This window comes from Heliangelus exortis, chromosome W, assembly GCF_036169615.1.
Source record: "Heliangelus exortis chromosome W, bHelExo1.hap1, whole genome shotgun sequence".
Classification (NCBI taxonomy): Eukaryota; Metazoa; Chordata; class Aves; order Apodiformes; family Trochilidae; genus Heliangelus; species Heliangelus exortis.
In genome coordinates, this window is record NC_092453.1 from 5,762,175 (window position 1) to 5,783,055 (window position 20,881).

Genomic DNA, 20,881 nt, shown 5'->3' on the forward strand with positions numbered 1-20,881 from the left:
GGCAGGACTCTAACCCACTTCGGAGAGCACACAAGACACTGCTCCGGCAGGACTCTAACCCACTTCGGAGAGCACACAAGACACTGCTCCGGCAGGACTCTAACCCACTTCGGAGAGCACACAAGACACTGCTCCGGCAGGACTCTAACCCGCTTCGGAGGACACACAAGACACTGCTCCGGCAGGACTCTAACCCGCTTCGGAGGACACACAAGAAACTGCTCCGGCAGGACTCTAACCTGCTTCGGAGAGCACACAAGACACTGTTCCGGCAGGACTCTAACCTGCTTCTCTCTATGGGCCTCTAACCCAGCAGGGATTAATGCCAGGGCGTCCCCTCGGCTTCCCTTCGGGCGGTAACGTCTTACCCCCGCTTCTCAACAAAGCGCTTTATCTTAAAGGATAAATACCTCTTAATTTGGAGCAGGAGGTCCTTGTCCACCGATGCACGTAGGCCCGAGGGGTCCGGGAGACTCTTCCGACAAAATTCAGTCGAGGGGGCCCAGAGAGGGTCCCGGCCCCCTGGGTCTAGGCTCGGGAGGACTGTTTCTCCTGCCTGGCTCGCCAAATTATGATGCCAATTTTATGCCCCAAACAAGGCACGGACAGAGTAACTGCTCAGAGACAAAGTTTGTAGCCTTTAAGCAGGAGGTATTTATTAACGGCCGGGGAGCAGCCAGGTTTTCCTGGGCAAACTGCTCCAATTCAGCAATCTCACAATTCAGCTTTTATACAATTTTGCCAAGCAATTGCAACATCCATTATGAATATTCATTATATTGCAACATCTACTTTTAATATTCATAACAGGTGGAGTTGAGGCAGAGTTAGAGGGTTGGTCTTCAATTTGGAGAGGATTTTTGGGGTCGTTCTTGTATTTCATCCTCTTGAACTGGTGTCCTTTCCGTACCTTTTTCCTAATTTGGATAGTTTCCTTGTGCATTTGGCAGGGTCTTAGTGACCTTGGCTCATCCTAAAACTTCTGAGGCTACTGATGCCAAATTTTATGTTATTTTATGGTTTTAGTGTTCTTTTCTGTCAACCTGTCCTGTTCTCTCAGACAATTTATTACCTCCGTATTTTCCTAATGCTAAGCTTTCTTATAGTGCCTTGCATTTTATGTTTTAACTCGTTATTTCTCGAAGACTGCTTCCTTTTGGGCGGCTTCATAAATATGCCTTTGGAGTTGTACCTACATTTGGGAAGATCTGGGAAGAAAGAGGCTTGATTAATACGCATGGTAAAAATCTTACTCATGAGGCCTTAATTCGAGCGGTATTACAGACCCTTAGGGGCCTCAAAAAGATTGCTGTAGTTCATCTAAGGGCTCATCAACGTGGCCTATCCTATAATGTCCGTGGTAATAACTTGGCGGATGAGGCAGCAAAACAAGCAGCCTTATTGTTGATCTCAGTTGAACCCCGACAGGCCGAGTTTCAGACCAGCTTTACAGAACAAGAACAAGACAAACTACAACAAGTGGGAGCAACTGAACGAGATGGTAAATGGTACCTCCCAGATGATCGTCAGGTATTGCCTAAAGCATTGGCCCGAAGGGTGTTAGAAAAATTGCATAACCATACTCATTGGGGAATACAGGCTATGGCAGATCATTTCGAACTTCGGTATGCTTGCATTAGGCTCTATACAATAATTAAAACTGTACTGGGACATTGTTTGATTTGCAAGAAAGTCAATAAGTCTCATTTAAGGGTCCGATTACAGGGTGGGAGAGAGCTTGCTAAAAGACCTTTTGAGAGGATCCAGATGGATTTCACTGAGCTTCCTAAAGTCGGGAGGTATAAATACCTTCTGGTCATCGTGGATCATTTAACTCACTTCGTTGAGGCCTTTCCCACCGTTCGATGTACTGCAAAAACCGTGACTAAGATACTGCTGGAGAATATTATTCCCCGGTATGGCATCGTAGTTGTGATCGATTCAGATAGAGGCCCACATTTTACTTCTAAGGTTTTTCGCAGCACGATGTCCCTCTTAGGAGTTACTTGGGAGTATCATACACCGTATCATCCGCAAAGCTCCGGTAGGGTTGAGAGGATGAATGGAGAGATTAAGAAACATCTCACTAAAATGATGATGGAAACTCAGTCTAATTGGCTAACATGTTTACTGTTAGCTCTATTGAATATCAGAACACAGCCCAGAGCGGATATTAAGATTTCTCCCTTTGAAATGTTATATGGCATTCCTTATGATTTTGGGTTTCCTCTTGATCATCCCAACGTTGAGGACAAATTCTTAAATGACTATATTCTCCAGCTGTCCAAGAGGCGCACTGAATTAACAAAAAGAGGCTTTGTTGTTCAGAGACCGCCTTTGGACATGGCAGTGCACACTATAAGGCCTGGAGATCATGTTTTGATTAAAACCTGGAAAGACAGCTCCTTAACCCCTGCCTGGGAGGGCCCTTTTCTTGTTCTTTTTACCACAGATACTGCGATTCGAACTGCTGAACGAGGGTGGACTCACGCCAGTAGAATAAAAGGTCCTATCACTGCCAATTCGTGGACGGCAGCTCCCGGGGAAGGATTAAAATTAAAGCTAACCCGTAACACCGCCATATAAATACTCTGTAACTCTCCTGGTTGTGGTTCTTTTGCATGCACTCTGAGGGATCTGATCGTTTGTCGCATGCTCCCTAGTTGCACCTAGTTGTGTCTGGGATGGAACCTAACTAGTGACATTCCAGGTCTTCCCCCGCGGCACTGCACGAGGCCTCCTGTCTCCTGAATAATACCATCTGCTGCCGAGAAGATAACAACAACCCCGGCGTTCTTTCCAAAGAATCGGCCGATGGGAAGGCAGAGAGGTACTACAAGTGGAGACATGAGGAGGTTTCCAGTATTTTCGGGGTTATGACCTTGGTTGCCTGGTTGGTGCCTATCCTGGACACTATTATTTTGCTCTTTGGGAATGTGCGGCGCTTGGCCCTCAGCTTGTGTCTATGAACCACAACCACCTTGTCCGGTATGCTATGCTGGCTCCACTGGGGTCTGATGCAGTTCTCTTCCTTTGAGGTCCTGACAACAAAACAATAAAAATTAAAAGGGGGGAATTGTAATAAATACTAGTCGAAATTTTTACTTTATTGTTTTGTTGAATGGATCCTTCCCTAGAATGTTTAATTGGGTGTGGTTTGTAATCATAGGATCGGGGTTTTTGTTCGGGTTGTTTGTGGGAAAACATGTTGGGGCATGTCGAAGACCACGAGGCAAGTCCACAGAGACAGAACAAAGAAGCTCTTCCCTTAGCAACAGGACAGAACCTGCGGACCAGGGACCAATACAGAGAGACCGCGAAACAGCCTCCAATGAGAAACTAATAACGGACTAAGAGGGAGGGGGGTTACCGAAAGTATAAAAGGACTGGTTTACCCTATCCAAGGCGCGAACCGTTGGCGGAGGTGTGCTGCCTCGGTCGCCCAGCGCGCTGCTTTGCATATATATCTCTCTCATTTACAGTAAAAGTTTTGTTATCGTTAAAACGAGTCAAACGTTTATAACAGTAACGCTCCTCTGAAGAGCTGTGCCAGCTCTTGGAGTCTACAGCCAGGCAGAAACACCCGTGCCCCACGCTCCCCAGCCTCCCTGGCAGCAGGACTGAGCGGTCACCAGAAACTCTGCCTGAACAGAACCAAGGGGGTTTAGGGAGAAAAGCCTCAGAATCAGCTCCTCAGACACCCAGAGCTTTTGCCAGCTGTGCTACTCGAGCATTTCAAGCACACACAATCCAAACACAGCTCTCACAGCAGCCACAGTGCCTCTGCCATCAACATCTTCAAGCAGGGGAAAGGAACCAGTCTGAGAGCTGCAGGGCAGAGGAGAGGGGCAGCTTAGAGCAGTCCCCGAGGGGAGAGCAGTGCTGGAGCAGAGACACCTTCCCCTCTGGGGAAAGGAGAGAGAAGGGAGAGAGACTGAGGGGCTGGAAACTCAACTGCACAGCTGGCATGGAACAGCACTGCTGGAAAAGAAAAGGAGGAAATATAGACACAGAGAGACAAAAGCCATCTCACTTTCCTGCCCCTTTCCCTAGCCATGCTCACAATGCTCAAATGTGACTTTTGACTAAAATTTTATGTATTTCAGTTAATAACTGAACACCCTGGTACAGCGTGCTCCTCCATGAGCTGCAGATCCACATCTGCCCCTCCGTGCTCCTCCATGGGCTGCAGTTGACAGCTGCCCTCTCCCCACAGCCTGCAGGGGAACTTTTGTTCTGGCCCTTCCTTCATTCACTGACCTTGGGGTCTTGTGGAGGGCTGGGAGCAGGCTTTCACCTCCTACTCCATGGACATCTTGGGCATTTTCTGCCACAGACATTCCATGGTCACCCAGGGCAGCTGCTGACTCCTGAGGGAGGTGCTCTCCCAGATATGGGCACCCCAGGTCTCCACAGACCTTATATATGCCCAGGGTCACTGCAGAGACCCCTATGACAATGGTGTCCAGGCACCAGACCCTGCATCCCAAAGCCCTGGTGGTGGCTGTGGAGACTTCCAGGCCTGGAACTGGCTGGGACTGTGTTACAGAATCAATGAATCATGGAATGGGTTGTCTTGAAAGGGTTAAAGATCATCTAGTTCCAACCCAACCCATTCCATTATTCCGTGATCCCACTCAACTGAAGCCAACCCTGCCCCTGTCCCCATGGATCTCCCTTCTTAATCCCATCCACAGCATCAACATCAGTCAGCAGTAGTGTCTCTTGGAGCTGCTCCAGGATGAGCTTCCCGTGCTCCTCCTGCTGCATGATCCTACAGATCATTGCCATGACCCTCCAGATCATTCTGAATCACAGAACACCTCAGGATGGAAGAGACCCCTGAGCATCTCATTGTCTGAGTGCCCTGCTCAAGGCAGGCTGAACCAGATGAGGTTACTCAAGGGCTTCCCCAGCATGGCTTAATCCACAAAGGGGCTGAAAGTGCCTTTTTTCCCACCCCTCAGGGGGATTACAAAGACAGGAAAAAGTGTTGGTACAAGTTCTGGACACTGAGGCATCGTCACTGCTTGCCAGGAGGACTTTGGATCACTGATGGCACTGTGACCCTCATCATCTCGTGGACTTCCCACCCACCACATCACCCACCTCTTCAATCCAGACATCACCAGTCTGGCTACAACAGGACAATGGTAGAGCATGGCAAAGGGCTTGCTAAAGGCCAGGTGCACCCCATGCCTTTATGTCCCCTGCCCACTCTGCTTTAGCAATCCCCTCTTTGTCCTTCACCTTCCTGGAGCAGGATGGACCCCATCACTGTCCCAGGGACTGAGGTCATAGAATCATAGAATCATAGAATCATAGAATCATAGAATGTTAGGGGTTGGAAGGCACCTCTAGAGATCATCCAGTCCAACCCCTCTGCCAAAGCAGGATCACCTAGGGCAGGCCACACAGGAACACACCCAGGGATGTGTTGAAAGTCTCCAGAAAAGGAGATTCCACAGTTTCTCTGGGCAGCCTGTTCCAGTTCTCCCACAACCTCACAGTCGAAGTTTCTCCTCATGTTGAGGAAGAAATTGCTCTGTTGTAGCTTAAACATATTGTTCCACTGCAAAGAGATTGTCCCCTTCCTTTTGACACCCACCCCTCAGATACTTATAGACATTCATAAGATTCCCTCCTCAGCCTTCTTTCCACAAAGCTAAACAGCTCCAACTCTCTCAGTTATTCTTTATATGAGAGATGTTCAAGTCCCTTAATAATCTGTGCTCCCCCTGGGTCTCTCTCTAGTAGATCCTTGTCTCTCTTGAACAACTGGATCCAGTATTCCAGGTACGGTCTCACCACATCTGAGTAGAGGGGTCGGAAAACTTCCCTAGATTTGCTGGACACACATTTGCTTATGCACCTGCCTCTGTTCATGGGCTGTGCTGGTCAATCTGGGAGGCAGACCCAGCTGATGGTGCTCACTGCCACTGACCACCTCCCACACAAGCTCTTGGGTGCCCATGGAGGGTGCTCAGAGGGGCCCTGCCTGATTCCAGTGCCATGGGCTGTCTTTATGGCACAACATTCACCATCCCTAAGGGCTCTGGACACCAAAGAAGTGACAAAGGAACCAGCCCTTAGTCCCCAGCCTCCCCCTGGGACCGTGATGGCATTAGAGGGAGCCCACAGGGAAAGCAGCACATCAACAATCTCTGCAGAGTTGACTCCTTGAGCAGCTTCTTGAGAGCAAGTGTGGAAGAAGAGCTGAGCTGAGGAGATCCCCTGTGATGATGGAAGGGCTGTTCTGGAGGCCAGCTCTGTCACAGCAGTGCCCGTGCCCTGTCCCTGCCTGCGGGCACAGGACTGTCACACCGTAGGGCTGTGACCAAGCTGCCAGAGCACTCAGGCCTTACCCAAGGGTGCAGAAGGAGACTGTGGAGCTGGAAAGTGGACAGCTTGGAAAAGATCAAGCGCTGGTGCTCCCGGGCAGTGCCCTTGTGCCAGGACCCTTTCCCCTCCACCTCTGCACACAGGCACTGCCCTGCAGCTCCAGAGAGGGTCTGAAAGAAAGGGCCTAAGGCAAAGGAGTCACTGGAAAGTTCTTTATTCTTTCGAAACACGCACACAGAGCACAGCTCCTTTTTGAAAGTCTCTGGGTCAAAGAAAATCTGGATATTCACATAATGAGAAAGGACAAATCAATAACATTCCTATATGAGCAAAAACTGGAAAAGAAAAAAAGGAGAAAAAAGAAACCAAATAACCCATACATACAACCAAAATCAACAGAAAGCAGGGAAGACCATCTGGGTGTGTGCGGAGTGACATTATGAGGGAACTGAAGAATTAGCAAATCAGTTAAATACTTTTAAAAAATATCCTTTTATCAGTTTTGAAAATGCACCCTTGAGCTCCTGGTTCCTCATGCTGTAGATGAGGGGTTTCACTGCTGGAGGAACGACCGAGTATAGAAATGCCACCACCAGGTCTAGGGATGGGGATGAGAGTGAGGAAGGTTTCAGGCAGGCAAAAGCTGCTGTGCTGATGAACAGGGAGACAATGGCCAGGTGAGGGAGGCACGTGGAAAAGGCTTTGTGCCTTCCCTGCTCAGAGAGGATCCTCAGCACAGCCCTGAAGATCTCCATATATGACACCAATATGAAAACAAAACACCCAAAAGATACACAGACAATGACCACAATAAAGCCAAGTTCCCTGAGGTAGGAGTGTGAGCAGGAGAGCTTGAGGATCTGGGGGATTTCACAGAAGAACTGGTCCAGGGCATTGCCCTGGCAGAGGGGCAGGGAAAATGCATTGGCTGTGTGCACCAGAGCATGGAGAAACCCAGTGCCCCAGGAAGCTGCTGCCATGTGGACACAAGCTCTGCTGCCCAGGAGGGTCCCATAGTGCAGGGGTTTGCAGATGGCCACGTAGTGGTCGTAGGACATGATGGTCAGGAGATAAAGCTCTGCTCCAATGAAGAATAAAAAGAGCAAGATCTGTGCAGCACATCCCTTGTAGGAGATGTCTGTGTTTTCCCAGAGGGAATTGGCCATGGCTTTGGGCAGAGTGGTGGAGATGGATCCCAGGTCGAGGAGGGAGAGGTTGAGGAGGAAGAAGTACATGGGGGTGTGGAGGTGGTGGTCACAGGCGATGGTGGTGATGATGAGGCCGTTGCCCAGGCGGGCAGCCAGGTAGATGCCCAGGAAGAGCCAGAAGTGCAAGAGCTGCAGCTCCCGCCTGTCTGCAAACACTAGGAGGAGGAACTGGCTGATGGAGCTGCTGTTGGACGTCTGCTGCCTATAGGGATATAGACCTATCAGTGGAAGAAAAAAAGGGAGAACTTAGAGCAATGGTGCTTCAAAAAACATTATTAAAATTTTCCTAGAGACACACAAATAGCTTCTCCCTTTTCATGAACACATTTGGCATGTCCTTTTGAAACACCCTGGTTTATCCTGGTTGAATGTCCATAAAGGAGCAGGAGGGGTCTGTGCTGCCCCACAGCATTTGGTAAAAAGGAACAGGGGGGAATCTCAGCTGAAATCCACTCCTGAAATCCAAGAGCTTTTCAGCATTTTCACTCCCAATGCAGCACCTGCCTGCAGAGCAGAGCCGAGGAGATTTTGGGTGGTTTGATCTGATAGTTTCCCCAAAATAGCTAAAGAAAATTTTAATGCAGAAGCCCTTGGTATTTCTGCTGCTCTGCAAATGAAGACTTGAGGGTGTGAGAGGAAAAGGGACTGTCCCTTAGTGCAGAGTGAGGACAGCTGCTCTGTCCATCAGTCCTGCACTCAGCTGCACAAAGAGGAAAAGACCCCCCTAAAAATGGGGTATCCTGATAAGAGGGTGGGCTGACCCCAAGCCCCACACCCTGCAGTCCCCACAGCCCCGAATATTAGGCAGTTTGCATACTTTTCCTTCATGGACACAGCAGAAGGACAGGACCTGCAGCATCAGTGTCTGATTTGCACCCAAATCCTCACCCCCCAGCCCAGCAAAAAAGGGGAAGAACAAGGGCAGGAGCACGAGCAAGAGGGGAACCTTCCAAAGTTCTGCAGCCAAGAAAGTCGGGACAGGGAGACACAGGCAGAGACTCCAGCATTTCTCCTCTCTAGCGGGGGGGGCGGGGGGGGCTGCTTGAATGATCCTCAGAATTCAGTGCCCATGATCTGAAAGGCTAGGGGACTGTGTTGTGTGACAGATAGCAGGGTTTAGCTCTAGAGAGGGCAGCAGCTCTGCAAGGGATGGCCAGGAGGTGCAGGAATCCCCCCCTGCCATCATTTTCAAGCAGCAGCTCCCTCTCCATCCCTGCCCATCTCTGCTGCCTGCAGCTCTTTCTCTGTCCCCAGCTCTCCTCCCTGTCAGTGCTCGCAGCCCCCATCCCACCTTCTGAATGCTCAGCTCTGCCCTGCAGACCCCTCCTGGCAGCAGCAGGACCTGTCCAGGGGCATCTCTGGCTGTGCAGGGGCTCAAGAGCAGCTCAGACAAGGGCTGAGGAGAACTGGGATCTCTGTGACTTCTTCAGAATGCAGAAAGAGCTTTTGATGCCCTGGAGAGACAAGTGGAAGCAGAGCCTGAGGAGAGCCCAGTCAGGAGCAGGAAAGCCCTGCCCTGAAGGGACTCCTGAAAAATCTTCTCAGAAATATTCTGGGCATCACCTGGAGCTGTGAGCAGCCCTGAGCAATTCATCCCTCTCTCACCAGCACCAGGAGCCTGCCCTGTGCTCCCTGTCTCCTGCCAGCCACAGCTTCTGCCAGCACCAGGGAGCTCCCTGGGCAGGCTGAGAACTGCCCCTGGCAGGCAGGCAGCAGAGTCCCTGCCCCAGCACACAGCCCCTGGGCTGCAGGACCCTGCTCGGAAGGACAGCCCTGGGCACCCCTGCCTGCACACACACCCTCACTCCTCTTCACAATTCCCCTTCCCCCCTTACAGCTCTCAGCAGCTCTGGCTCTGCAGCTTTGGGAGATGCCTCCAGCAACTGCACCAGCTTCACTGCCCTGCACCAGACACTCACCATGGCAGAAGCTGGGAAGGTTCTCCTCCACTCAGCTGGCACTCATCCCCTCCATCTTCACCCCCTTGAAGCTCTCTCTGCCTTGCTCATCTCCCCCAGATACCCTGGCAGTGCCCTCAGCCCTGCTGCGCTCTGCAGAGGAGCTGCTCCTGCCCACAGCTGTCTCTCTGCAGCACTGCCCACTTGCCAGCAGCTCCCTCCATCCCAGGAGCCCAGCTCACAGCTGTCAGGAGCCCTCTGGGGGTTGATGCTGAGCCCATGACAATTGCTCAAGAGAGCAAGGAGAGGAAGCTGCAGAAACTTCTTTCTCCACAAGAAAGTCCAAGGCAGAGTCCAGAGTTTCTTGCCATGTGCCTGGGTCCCCCTGAGGGACAGCCCTGAGAAAGTGTCCCCTGCAGGAAGTGCGGGGAGCAGGAAGCAGGAGGCAGTGATGGCAGGTGGGGAAAAGGAAGGTGCAGGTGGCTCTGGTGCTGAGGAAGCCTGGCTGTGTGTCAGGACTGCAAAGGGCCCAGCCCTGAGCCCATTCCCCAAAGGTGCCAGTCCTGAGCCCCAGCCCCTGGCAAGGGAGGGAGATCCTGTCCCTCCCTCAGCCCTCAGGGCTCTCCTGGCAGCAATGGGATGTGGAGATGGGCAATGCCAAGGGCAGGACTATGGCACGGCACCTCCCAGCCTCCTGCACATGGACAAGGAGGCCCTGAGCCCCAGTGCTGCTGGAACCTCCGCTTGTCTCCCCATGGCCATCAGGGACAGAGACAAGAGCCATCAGCAAAATCATGGAGAGCTTGGCTCTGCCAAGTGTGCCTCCAGCTTTTCCACAGCTTTTCCCTCTCTCATCTCCACCACAGTCTGTCCTGGGCTGTCCCACTCCCTGTGCCTCTTGCCCTGCAGGCTCTGCTCCTTCACCCGCCTGCCCCACCTTGCTGTCCCCTTCCTCTCCTGACATCTGATGTGGTGCTCCCCAGCATGGCCCTTGCAGTGACATTTCTTTCTTCTGCTCTCCACTCCAGGCATCCCCAGCTGCATTTTGGGCCATTCTTTCTTGCCCAAGCTGTTTCCCACTGTGAGGAAAAGCTCCACCATGCCCAAACCCACCCTTCAGGCACTCCCAAGATCCTCCTCTACAGCCCACAGTCTGCAGAGCACTGAGCCTTGGCTCATCAACCTCTACAGACTTGACATGTGTTTGGGGCCTCCAAACCCTATCTTGGGAGAGCTCTGAGAACTCCCCATGGTAACTGAGGTGGCTGAAAGTCATATCATCATAGAAGAATAGAATCACAGAATAATTTGGTGTGAAGGGGCCGCTCAATGTCATCCAGTCCAACCCCACTGCAGGAAGCAGGGACACCCTCAACTACCTGAGGTTTCCAAGCGCTTCCTCAAGCCTCACCTCCAGGGATGAGGCCTCAACCACCTCTCTGGACAATATCTCCACTGCACTCATGGTAAAGGAGTTTTTCTTTACATCCAATCCAAATCTACTCATCTCTAACTTGAACCCTTTGCCCCTCATCCTATCTCTCCAGGTTCTTGCAATCAATCCCTCTCCAGCATTCCTGTAGGCCCCCTTCAGTATTAGAAGGTCTCCACAGAGCCTTCTTTTTCCAGGCTGAACACCCACAGCTCCCTCACTCTGTCTTCTTAACAGAGGTGTTCCAGCCCCCTGATCAGTTTTGTATCCCTCCTCTGGATCCACTCCATCAGGTCCATGTCCTTCCTCTATTGAGGGCTCCAGAGGTGGATGCAGTACTCCAGGTGAGGTTTTACCAAAGCAAAGTGGCAGAATCCCCTTTCTTAATCTGCTGGACACTCTTCTTATGATGCAGGCCCGGATGTGATTGCCCTTCTGGCCTTCTGCATGTGTGCACTGTTGGCTCATGTCCAGCTTTCCATCCACCAGCACCCCCAAGTCCTTTTCTGCAGGGCTGCTTTCTAAACCCTCATCCTCCAGCCTGTCCTGATGGTGAGGGTTGTTCTGATCCAGGTGCTGCACTCTGCACTTGGTCTTGTTGAACCTCAGGAGGTTTCTCTGAGCCCAGCTCTCCAGTTTGTTCAGCTCAATATTATGAATACTGCTGATGCACAGCACAAATTTGGCTGTAGGATTTTTGTCTGTCTTTCCCAGTTTTTTATCTCATTCTCCGTTCTTAGAGTACAAGGGACAGGAATTTTCAAACCCTTTCTGCCCCACTGCAAACCCGAGTAGGGTTCATCCTTGAACATGTGTATGCATCAATACAAAATCATCTGGGTTTCAGCTATAGGAAGCTTAGACTTCTCAAGCTGAATTAATCTGCCTGTTTTCTCAGTTTCATAACCTGCCTCCTGCTTCCAAGCAGCAAAGGCTTAGCAAGCAGCTTGTAACAATGCAACCACCCGCAATATCTGAATTCTTTCTTTTAGTGGATGATCTTGCTTGATTAACCTAATAACCTTCTACAAAAGGATGACCAAGTGGGCGGATGAAGGGAGAGCAGTGGATGTCATATACCTTGATTTCAGTAAAGCTTTAGACATTGTCTCCCATAACATTTTCATAACAAAACTGAAGAAATGTGAGACACATAATTGGACTGTGAGGTGGATAGGTAACTAGCTCAAAACAGAGTTCAGAGGGTTGTGATGAGTGCCAGAGAGTCATGTTGGAGCCATGTGGCCAGTGGTGTTCCCCTGGGATTAGCACTGGGCCCATTTCTGTTCAATCTCTTCATCAGTGACCTGAATGAGGGGATGGAGTGTACTCTCAGCAAGCTTTTGATGATAAGAAGCTGGGAGAAGTGGCTGAGAAGTGGCTCTGGAAGGCTGAAACGCCCAACAGGACCAAGGGCTTTGTCACCTCAGATGTGGCAGCTGTATCAAAAACCAAGGTCTACCAGGAGTAAATTTGTCTTGAGGCTCTGGACTTTCTTTCCCCTTCTTGGGGAGGTCAGGATGCTTCCTAATTTTTTTTATTACTCATTTTCATAGTGCACTGTCCCCAGGAAGAATCCTGACCTACAAGTGAGGGATGGCCTCTGCCTTCCCATTGCCTGGGGTTCAGAGTTTAGCCTCAATGCTTCATTAATAAATAAATAATGAAAAATCCTTGGCTTCAGAGCCACCTTTACAAAGCCTTTGCCTCCCTACAATCATGGCCTCCAGTGATCTGCTCTAACAAGGTCATGGGGAGGCTCTGGCAGCAATGGTCCTCAGTGGGGCCAATCAATGCTTCAAGGTACTTTCAGGTTCCATTCTGACTTCTGGAGCACTTTGTTCATTCATCTCTCAGCACCTGAGGATCATGGACTCAGCACCAAACACACCCTGGGGCTCCTTGAAATACAGAGAGCACTAAAGGGCCATGGCTCTCCATGGGATATTCTTCACATCTTGTACAGATAATTGGAGAGGTTTACCCATTGTAGTTAAGGAGGAACATTTCATGCTTTGATTAAAGAATACTGTTTCTGGGGGTTTTTTTTGTTTTTTTGTTTCTTGTTTTGTTCTCTTTTAGAAATTTATAAGATCATCTCATGATTTTCATTTTAGAGAAGTGATAGAAGTTCCCGGAGGTCTGACACTTTGTGGGCAACTTTACTTCTCACCTCCCCAGCCCCACCATTCCTTTCATGTCCCACCTGGGACTTCCATCCCTGGTCCTTGCATCAGACTTCTCCTCTCCTCTCTGCAGCTGGAAGTTACAGCTCCACTGCACCACCTCCCACCTGCTCTCCTTAGAGAACTGACTGCACACGGGCACAGCAGGAGTTTTCCTTTGTGCAAGCCAAGAAAAGTCAAACAGAGAAAGTGAAGAAGAATCTGAGGAGAAATGGTTTAGAGAGAGACAGATGGGAAAAGAGAGATGTGATCATCATGACAGAGGTGGCTAAAGAGACAATCAGGCTGCTGAAAAACAGGCGAGCTTTGAACAACCTGCTGCTCAAAGCAGCACCCAGGAGAGAGGCATCTGAATGAACAAAGAGTAGGAGAAGGGGACAATTGGAGAGGAATGGGAATGGCCTTTGTCTGGACAGTCTGTGTCTGGAAAGGTGACTTTAGAAATGGTCACTGCATCACCACCAACAGGCAGAAGTTGATGTTGAGGCTCTGCACTTGGTTTTCTCCTTGCCCCTTCTTGGGGTACTTGGGAGGTGTTGTGCATTTTTCCTACAGTTTTTACTGCTCATCTTCACACTCCACTGCCCCTAGGAAAAGTCCTGACCCACAAGTGAGGGATGAGCTCTGCCTTCCCATTTCCTGGGGTTCAGCCTGACTGATCCATACTATAAATAAGTAAATAAATACAGGTGGCTTCAGAGCCACCTTTACAGAACCTTTTCCTCACTGCAATCATGGCCTCCAGTGACCTTCTCTAACAAGTCTCTGGGGAGGCTTTGTCACTAATGGGACCCAACGTAGCTAATCAATACTTCACGATAATTTCGTTTTTTGTTTTGGCTTTATCTTCTAAAGTTGTTTTTTTTTCAGTCTCCTTTCAGTACCTGAGGATCATGGACTCAGTCCCTCTGACACCAGGGGGCCCATTACAGTACTGAGCAGCCATGAGTCACCCCGTTGTGATTTTAGTGTTCAAGACTTGCACAGCTAATTGGAGAGGTTCCAGTGTCGAGGAAGATAAAAAAGAGCATCTAATAAAAATTATTGAAGTTATATTTTACTGGTTTTACGTTTAAAAATTCATACTCATCTGGTAATGGTGCAGAGTGTCTCTGAAAGAGTGGACAGTGAGGAAAAGCCTTTGCGGTCCAACACTCCATGAAGAACATTGCTCCTCACCTCCCCAAACACAACATTGCTCTCATTGGCTCCCTGGAAAGGGTCTGGGATAATTTGCCTCCACAACCTCGTCAGTTCCCCCACTTGTACCCTCCATCCAGCACCTGCTGCTCGTTCAGCTCACTCCTGTCCCCACGCTGCCACTTCATTCCCACCCACCCACCCCGCATGGCACCAGCATCATTGGGGTCTCTGCGGGGAGCCCCGAGCGCTGGCAGTGATTGTCCTGTCACACAATGAGGGGATGGGGGCAGCAGCAGCAGCGAGCCCGTTCCTGCCCTGCCTGCAGGACACCTTCCCTTAGGGGCAGGAGGAGCAATGCATGACAAGTGTCCCTTTCCAAAAGCCCGCAGCAGCCTCTCTTTCCTATGGCAGCTGCTTTCTGCACTGCCATCAAGAACGCCCTGCAGGCTGCACTTTGCATTTCCCCCTCAGAAAGGGAATGGTCGTTCTTGGCATCACCCAGCATGGACAGAATGTCCTCAGTTAGAACGAAAGCTCAACACAAAAAGGGGGGACACCCACTCCCACTGCCTCACAGGTGCCGGCCGTGCCCTCCGTGCCTCCCGCCGGCCCTGGCCCCGCCGCCCTGGGTTTGCCCTGGGGGCTCTGCAAGTGAAGAGGGGAAAGGGGGAGGTGGGGGCCAGGGAATCCAAATGCAAAAAGTCTCCAGCCGAGGCCAATAAAAGGTCAGGCTGTCCCACCAGGCAGTGGGACAGAGAGGGAACAGTCCTGGAGGTTTCTGGAGTGTGTGGAAGAGACCTTCCTGACACAGGTGGTGAGGCAACCAACCAGAGAAAACACCGCAATGAAACTCCTCTTTGGGGAAACAGAAGGTCTTGTAATTGATGTGATGGTTGGAGGTCATTTTGGGCACAGTGATGATGAAATAATAGAGATCCCCATCCCTAGAGGCACAGAATCATAGAACCATCAAGGTTGGATATAATATCATTGAGTCCAACTGTCCACTCTAACACCCCTAACCACTAAACCACCCACTGTAGCTCTTCATCTATCTGTTTTTTTAATAGCTCCAGGGATGGTGCCCCCACCACCTCCCTGGGCAGCCTGGTTCAATGTTCCACCACTTTTTGTGAAGATGTTTTTCCTATAATCGAAACTGAACCTCCCTTGGTGGAGCTTTAACCCATTTCCTCTTGTCCTATCACCGGTCAGAAGAGAGAAGAGGCCAACATCTTCTCGTTACTACCTCCTTTGTACTAGTCGTAGAGAGCAATGAGGTAAGATCACTTCCCTGGCCCGGCTGGTCATACTCTTCCTGAATAAGGCCAGGATAGTGGTGGCCTTCTTGGCCACCTGGGAACACTGGTGGCTCATGCTCATCCTGCTGTCAATCAGCACCCCCAGGTCCCTCTCTGCTGGGCAGCTCTCCAGCCACTCCTCCCCAAGCCTGTAGTGCTGCTGGGGTTTGTGTGGCCCAAGTGCAGGACACAACCTTTGGCCTTAGTGAAACTCATGCACTTGGCCTTGGCCCATCCATCAAGCCTGTCCAGATCCTTCTGCAGAGCCTCCCTACCCTCAGGCACATCAACACTTCCACCCAGCTTAGTGTCCAGGCACCAAACCCCTCATCACAAAGCCCTGGTGGTGGCTGTGGAGATGCCCAGGACTGGAATTGGCTGGGACTGTGTCACAGAAGCATGGAATAAATGATCCTGGAATGGTCATTGTTTTATTCATACTTTTTAAATTATAAACCCTATCTGGATGTCCTTGCAAGCTGCTGACACTCATTCTGGATATAAATAATACTGTACCACCACTCACCAATGGAAAGTTTCTGCCAGTGATTCAAATGAAGAAACATTGCTCAGAGGAGCTGAGGTATTTTGGGGGCTATAGTTCTGCCTCTCTTCTTTTTCATCATCCTTTTTCTTTCTTCAAAGAGCTCTCGGAGTGAAAGGTTGATTGAGTTACAGAATATTCCAGTCTGGAAGAGACCCCTGAGCATCTTCTTGTCTGAGTGCCCTGCTCAAGGAAGGATGAACCAGATGAGGTTTCTCAAGGTCTCCCCCAGCATACCTTCATCCAGAAAGGGGCTAAAAGTGCCTTTTGTCCAATCCCACAGGGCATCATAAAGAGAGAGAATATAATTTGATGAAGTGCTGGTCACTGAGGCACCATCACTGTCTCCCAGGAGGACTTTGAATCACTGATGGCATGTGGCTCTCATCGACTAGTGACCTCCCCACCCACAGCATCTTCCAGGTTTTACATCCAGACATCACCAGTATGGCTATTAAGGGACAATGGTAGACAATGTCAAAAGGCTTGCTGAAGTCCAGGTACACCCCATGCCCTTCTTTCCTCTGCCCACTCTGGTTTAGCAATCCCTTTTTTTTTCTTCAGCTGCATGGAGTGCCCTGCAGAAGCATTGGCCCCATCACTATCCCAGGGACAGAGGTGATGCTGACCACAAGGTAATACACCTTCTGGTCATTCATGTCTAGCAGAAATGCCTGTAACCAAGGTGCAGTTACGCTCTCAGGACAGAGCTTCCAGCCCATGAATCTTACGAGGAAGGTGACTGAAAGCCCAGCACTGAACCCAAGATGTGGCCACTCAAAGGTACCAAAGGTTCATAAAGTATTACTGAGCTACCCATCCCTGCACCCTGTCCCCAGGCTGCCCCCCACCCCAAGCTGGGGGTGCTGCTCTGCAGAGCACAGGGCTGGGGTGCCCAGGGCTGACTCTGTTCATGGGCTGTGCTGGTCAAGCTGGGAGGCAGACCCAGCTGATGGTGCTCACTGCCACTAACCACCTCCCACAAAAGCTCTAGGGTGCCCATGGAGGGTGCTCAGAGGGGCCCTGCCGGATTCCAGTGCCATGGGCTGTCTTTGTCACAGAACATTCACCATCCCTAAGGGCTCTGGACACCAAAGAAGTGACAAAGGAACCAGCCCCAAGTCCCCAATCCCCAAAACCCTGGGACCATTGTCACGGTTTAACACTGGCCTGGCAATTAAACCGAGTGACAGATGCTCTCTCTTAATCTCTCTCTCCTCCCTGATAAAGAAAGGAGAGAGAATAAGGGAGAGAGACTTATGGGTTGGAAACTAAACTACACAACTTGAATGAAACAGTAATGATAAATAGGAAGAATTACTAAATATATACAAATATACAAGAAAATGGATACCACTTTCCTCCCTGTTGGGGAATGTTAGAGAGGTTTGGAGAATGTTGGAGAATATTCCTGAATATTCTCGAAGAGATAGGAGGTACGACCCCTTTGCTATGCCCAACCCCATGTTTGGGAGGCCAATTAGATCGGCCCATACTCCGGTGCTACCTGCACCAGGGATTCGCTGTGCTACAGGTAAACACACCGGGTGTCCAATAAAAAGTTATGTTGGTGGCTGGGGCGTGGTCACGGAAGCACTATATAAGCAAAAGTTGCTGCGCAATAAAGCAGAAGTCCGTTTATCAACCATATTGGTTGCACGCATTTTCTTTGCCGCTCCCGCAACTGGCGCCCGAACCGTGCTACAGGCCCTGAACAATCAGAAAGTCTGAAGAGCCTTGAAAAAGTCTGAAAAGTTTCGAAATCAACAGGCAAATCCTGCGGAAGACCGATCTTCACTAGGGACGCCTGGTGGAGGACCGAACCATCGATAGCACCAATCGCAGCTCGGCAGGTAAAACCGCTGAAATTAAAAAACTTGGCTGGGAACGGGGCTCCAAGAAAGCACCGAAAAAGCAACGTTTCGGATGGCAAAAAATTCCTCTCGACGCAGGCGTAGAGAGGTGATTCGCAACTTAAAGAAAAATGTACGAGTTTGTTTGCTGCTGGGGAAGGGCTACCGGTTCTTAGTTATAAAAAGTTGTAAAAAGCCCACAAAAGACTCGCACAAAAAGCCCATAAAAGGCTCGGATTAAGGCTGCACCAAAATAATAAAGGGATAGTTAAGCGCGCAGAAAATAGAGAACGAAGTAGCCCTAGACTTTCTATATTTCTATTTTATTCTAGACCTTTTTTATTAGTTTCTTATAGAAACGTGCCATAAAAGATGTGGATTTTAGAAAAGATCCGGCGGCGCTTGTAGCATACGGCCGCACATATCAGTTTTTTACTGACCCTGCTAACTTACTTGATGAGAAAGAATAGAAAAGCTTAGGAGATATTTTGTGGCATAAGGTAATAGAAGAGGATAAGACAGCTCGTAAGTTAATGAAACCGTAGCATACAATGATTACTTGCTTGCACTGTTATCACACAGAGAAGAAAATCGCCGCTGTAGCTTCGGCAACCTTAAAAGGGCAGCCGATGCCAGATTTGCATCAATTAGGAGTTGATTATGATCCCTGTCCCCCAACGGGAGACGAAATAGTTGTACAGCTTGCTCAAAATTTCCAGTGAAGTTCCGACGCAACTCGCTGCCCCCCCCCACCCCCCCCCCCCTCTCCCTCTGATGTGGCCTGTGCCGGCCATCTTGAGCCATGTGGCTCGGGATGTGCGGACGGGACAGAAGTGACCACTTGCAGAGCCGGAAGCGGACTGAATCAGAGTCCGGAAACCCTATGTCCCGCGTCATCCGGCGAGGGTGGCTCCAGGGCTGGTCCCGACCTCCATTGGGCCCCGCCTTCGGCCCCACCCCTACGCCGTACATCATCCGACGGGGACGTTCCCGGCCCGCAGCACCCCTCCTCCTCCCTCCCCTCTCCCTCCTCCGAGACAGCCCCCCCTCCCCCCCTCCCTCCTCCCTCCTTCCTCCTCCCTCCTCCCTCCTCCTCCCCCCCCCCCCCCCCTCCCCCCCTCCCTCCCCCGCCGCAAGCAGCCGCTTTTCAGAAATAAAAGCCTGCTGCACGGCACTACCGCACCTTAACGATTAATTGATCTCAAATGCATGAGCAAGCCCTTAAGAATAAAGATTATGATTTTTCCTCAGTTTTAGATACCCTGCCACAAGTTTTCCCGATCATATATACAAAAGCTAATCACGGAAATGTGGAGTTGCAGTATCACTCTTTAAATTAGAAATTGCTAACACAATTAAGAGCTACCATAAATGAATGCGAGTTGCATGGTGAACCAGTTAAGCAAATGATAAGTTATATCTGGGGCTCAGGACTGTTGCTCCCAGAGGATATAAAAGGAATTATGAGAATGATCATAACTCAATCACCTTTACTGTTATGGCGAGCCTATTGGCAAACATTATGTCACAGATTCGTAAACATTTCTAGAGAACAAAATGACCCCCTGTATGGGATAACAATAAATCAATTTATGGGTTGTGGACTACTTGCTAATTTTGAGGCACAAGCAAGATTAGGCCTACATATAATAAGAGAGTTTATGAGATTTGCGAGAGAAGCTATAAGTAAAGTTAGAACTACACCCGTTGTCCCATCTCATATGTCAATTAAGCAAGGCACAGATGAGCCATTCTCACAGTTTGTAGATAAACTCACTGATGCCATCAACCAGACTTGTGTACCAGATCAAATGAAAACTACATTGCTCCGTCAGTGTATCCTAGACAATAGCAATACTCCCACGAAAAATATAATTTCCTCCATGCCATCAGAAGCATCAATTGAGGAGATGCTGCAACAGTTATCTAGAGTACCAGTAGGGACTCAGGCAATGCTAATTGAGGCAATAAAAGATGTAGGGAAAGGTATGGTGCAAGCCCAGCAGCAAGCTCTTGTAGCCCAACAACAAGCCTTTTTAGTCCAACAGCAAGCCCACCAGTAAGCTCTTGCAATTCAGCACCAAGCCTTAGCAGCCTTAGCCCCGTTACGTCCTGTCGACGCCAGACAGCCGCAACGATCAACCGACAAATGTTTTTGCTGTGGACACACTGGACATCTTCGAAGGCATTGTCACAAAGCCACAGTCTGGTGTCAACACTGTAATACGAACACTCATGCTACCGAAGTCTGCAGATACCAGGGAAATGGATCGAGGAGCGCAAGGAGCCACGGCACAAAGACCCCAACTGCGGCTCTAGTGTGGACCCCTTCGAACAACAGCAACCAGCCACTTCCACTCCCCTCCAGCAACCAGCCACTTCCACTCCCTTCCAACAATCAGCTACCCCCACCTACCTCCAGCGATCATCCACCCGCACTTTCTTTCAGCAACCAGCCATCCCTACCTCCCTTCGACAACCAGCCAATTCCCACTTCCCTTCAACAACAACTCCAGCCACCCACCTCCCTCCAACCAGCAACCAGTGGAAGCCTTGGACTGGACCTGGCAACCGCAGTAGATGTGACTCGCAGTGACATCAAGCCCCAAAAGATCCCTACGGGTATCACCGATCCAGTGAAATGTCAAGAAAAACCATGTGGACCCCTTTTATTAGGACAGTCGTCTGCTGGACTTAAGAGTTTGTTTGTCTTGCCAGGAGCAATAGACAGTGACTACACTGGAGAAATTTTTAATGTAGCTATGACTTGGGCAACACCTATGGTAATTCCAAAAGGAACTCGAATTGCCCAGCTAGTCCTGACACAACAATTAACTGATGCAGCAGCCGTCTCTTCGATTCATCACCATCACGCCCACAAACGTACAGGCCCTTGTTGGGCCTGAGACGTACTAAGTCAGATCGGAGCACGCCTGATCACAAGAAACCATTTTTATTGGCAGTCACTCCTTGG

General features: G+C 50.0%; 3 protein-coding genes across 3 annotated transcripts in view; all 3 read right to left on the reverse strand.

Annotated features, from left to right (window-relative positions):
• The window catches only part of LOC139789283 (zinc finger protein 501-like), a 508,475-nt gene that overhangs the window by 20,487 nt on the left and 467,107 nt on the right, over window positions 1–20,881 (reverse strand). The gene's annotated exons all lie outside the window — the stretch shown is intronic.
• Window positions 1–20,881, reverse strand: part of LOC139789149 (olfactory receptor 5P76-like) — a 428,065-nt gene that overhangs the window by 12,265 nt on the left and 394,919 nt on the right.
• Window positions 6,807–20,881, reverse strand: part of LOC139789146 (olfactory receptor 14A16-like) — a 33,580-nt gene continuing 19,505 nt past the window's right edge. The window contains exon 2 of the mRNA XM_071729672.1: window positions 6,807–7,768. Within this exon, the coding sequence (XP_071585773.1) occupies window positions 6,807–7,768 (962 nt within the window). The remainder of the gene's footprint in view (window positions 7,769–20,881) is intronic.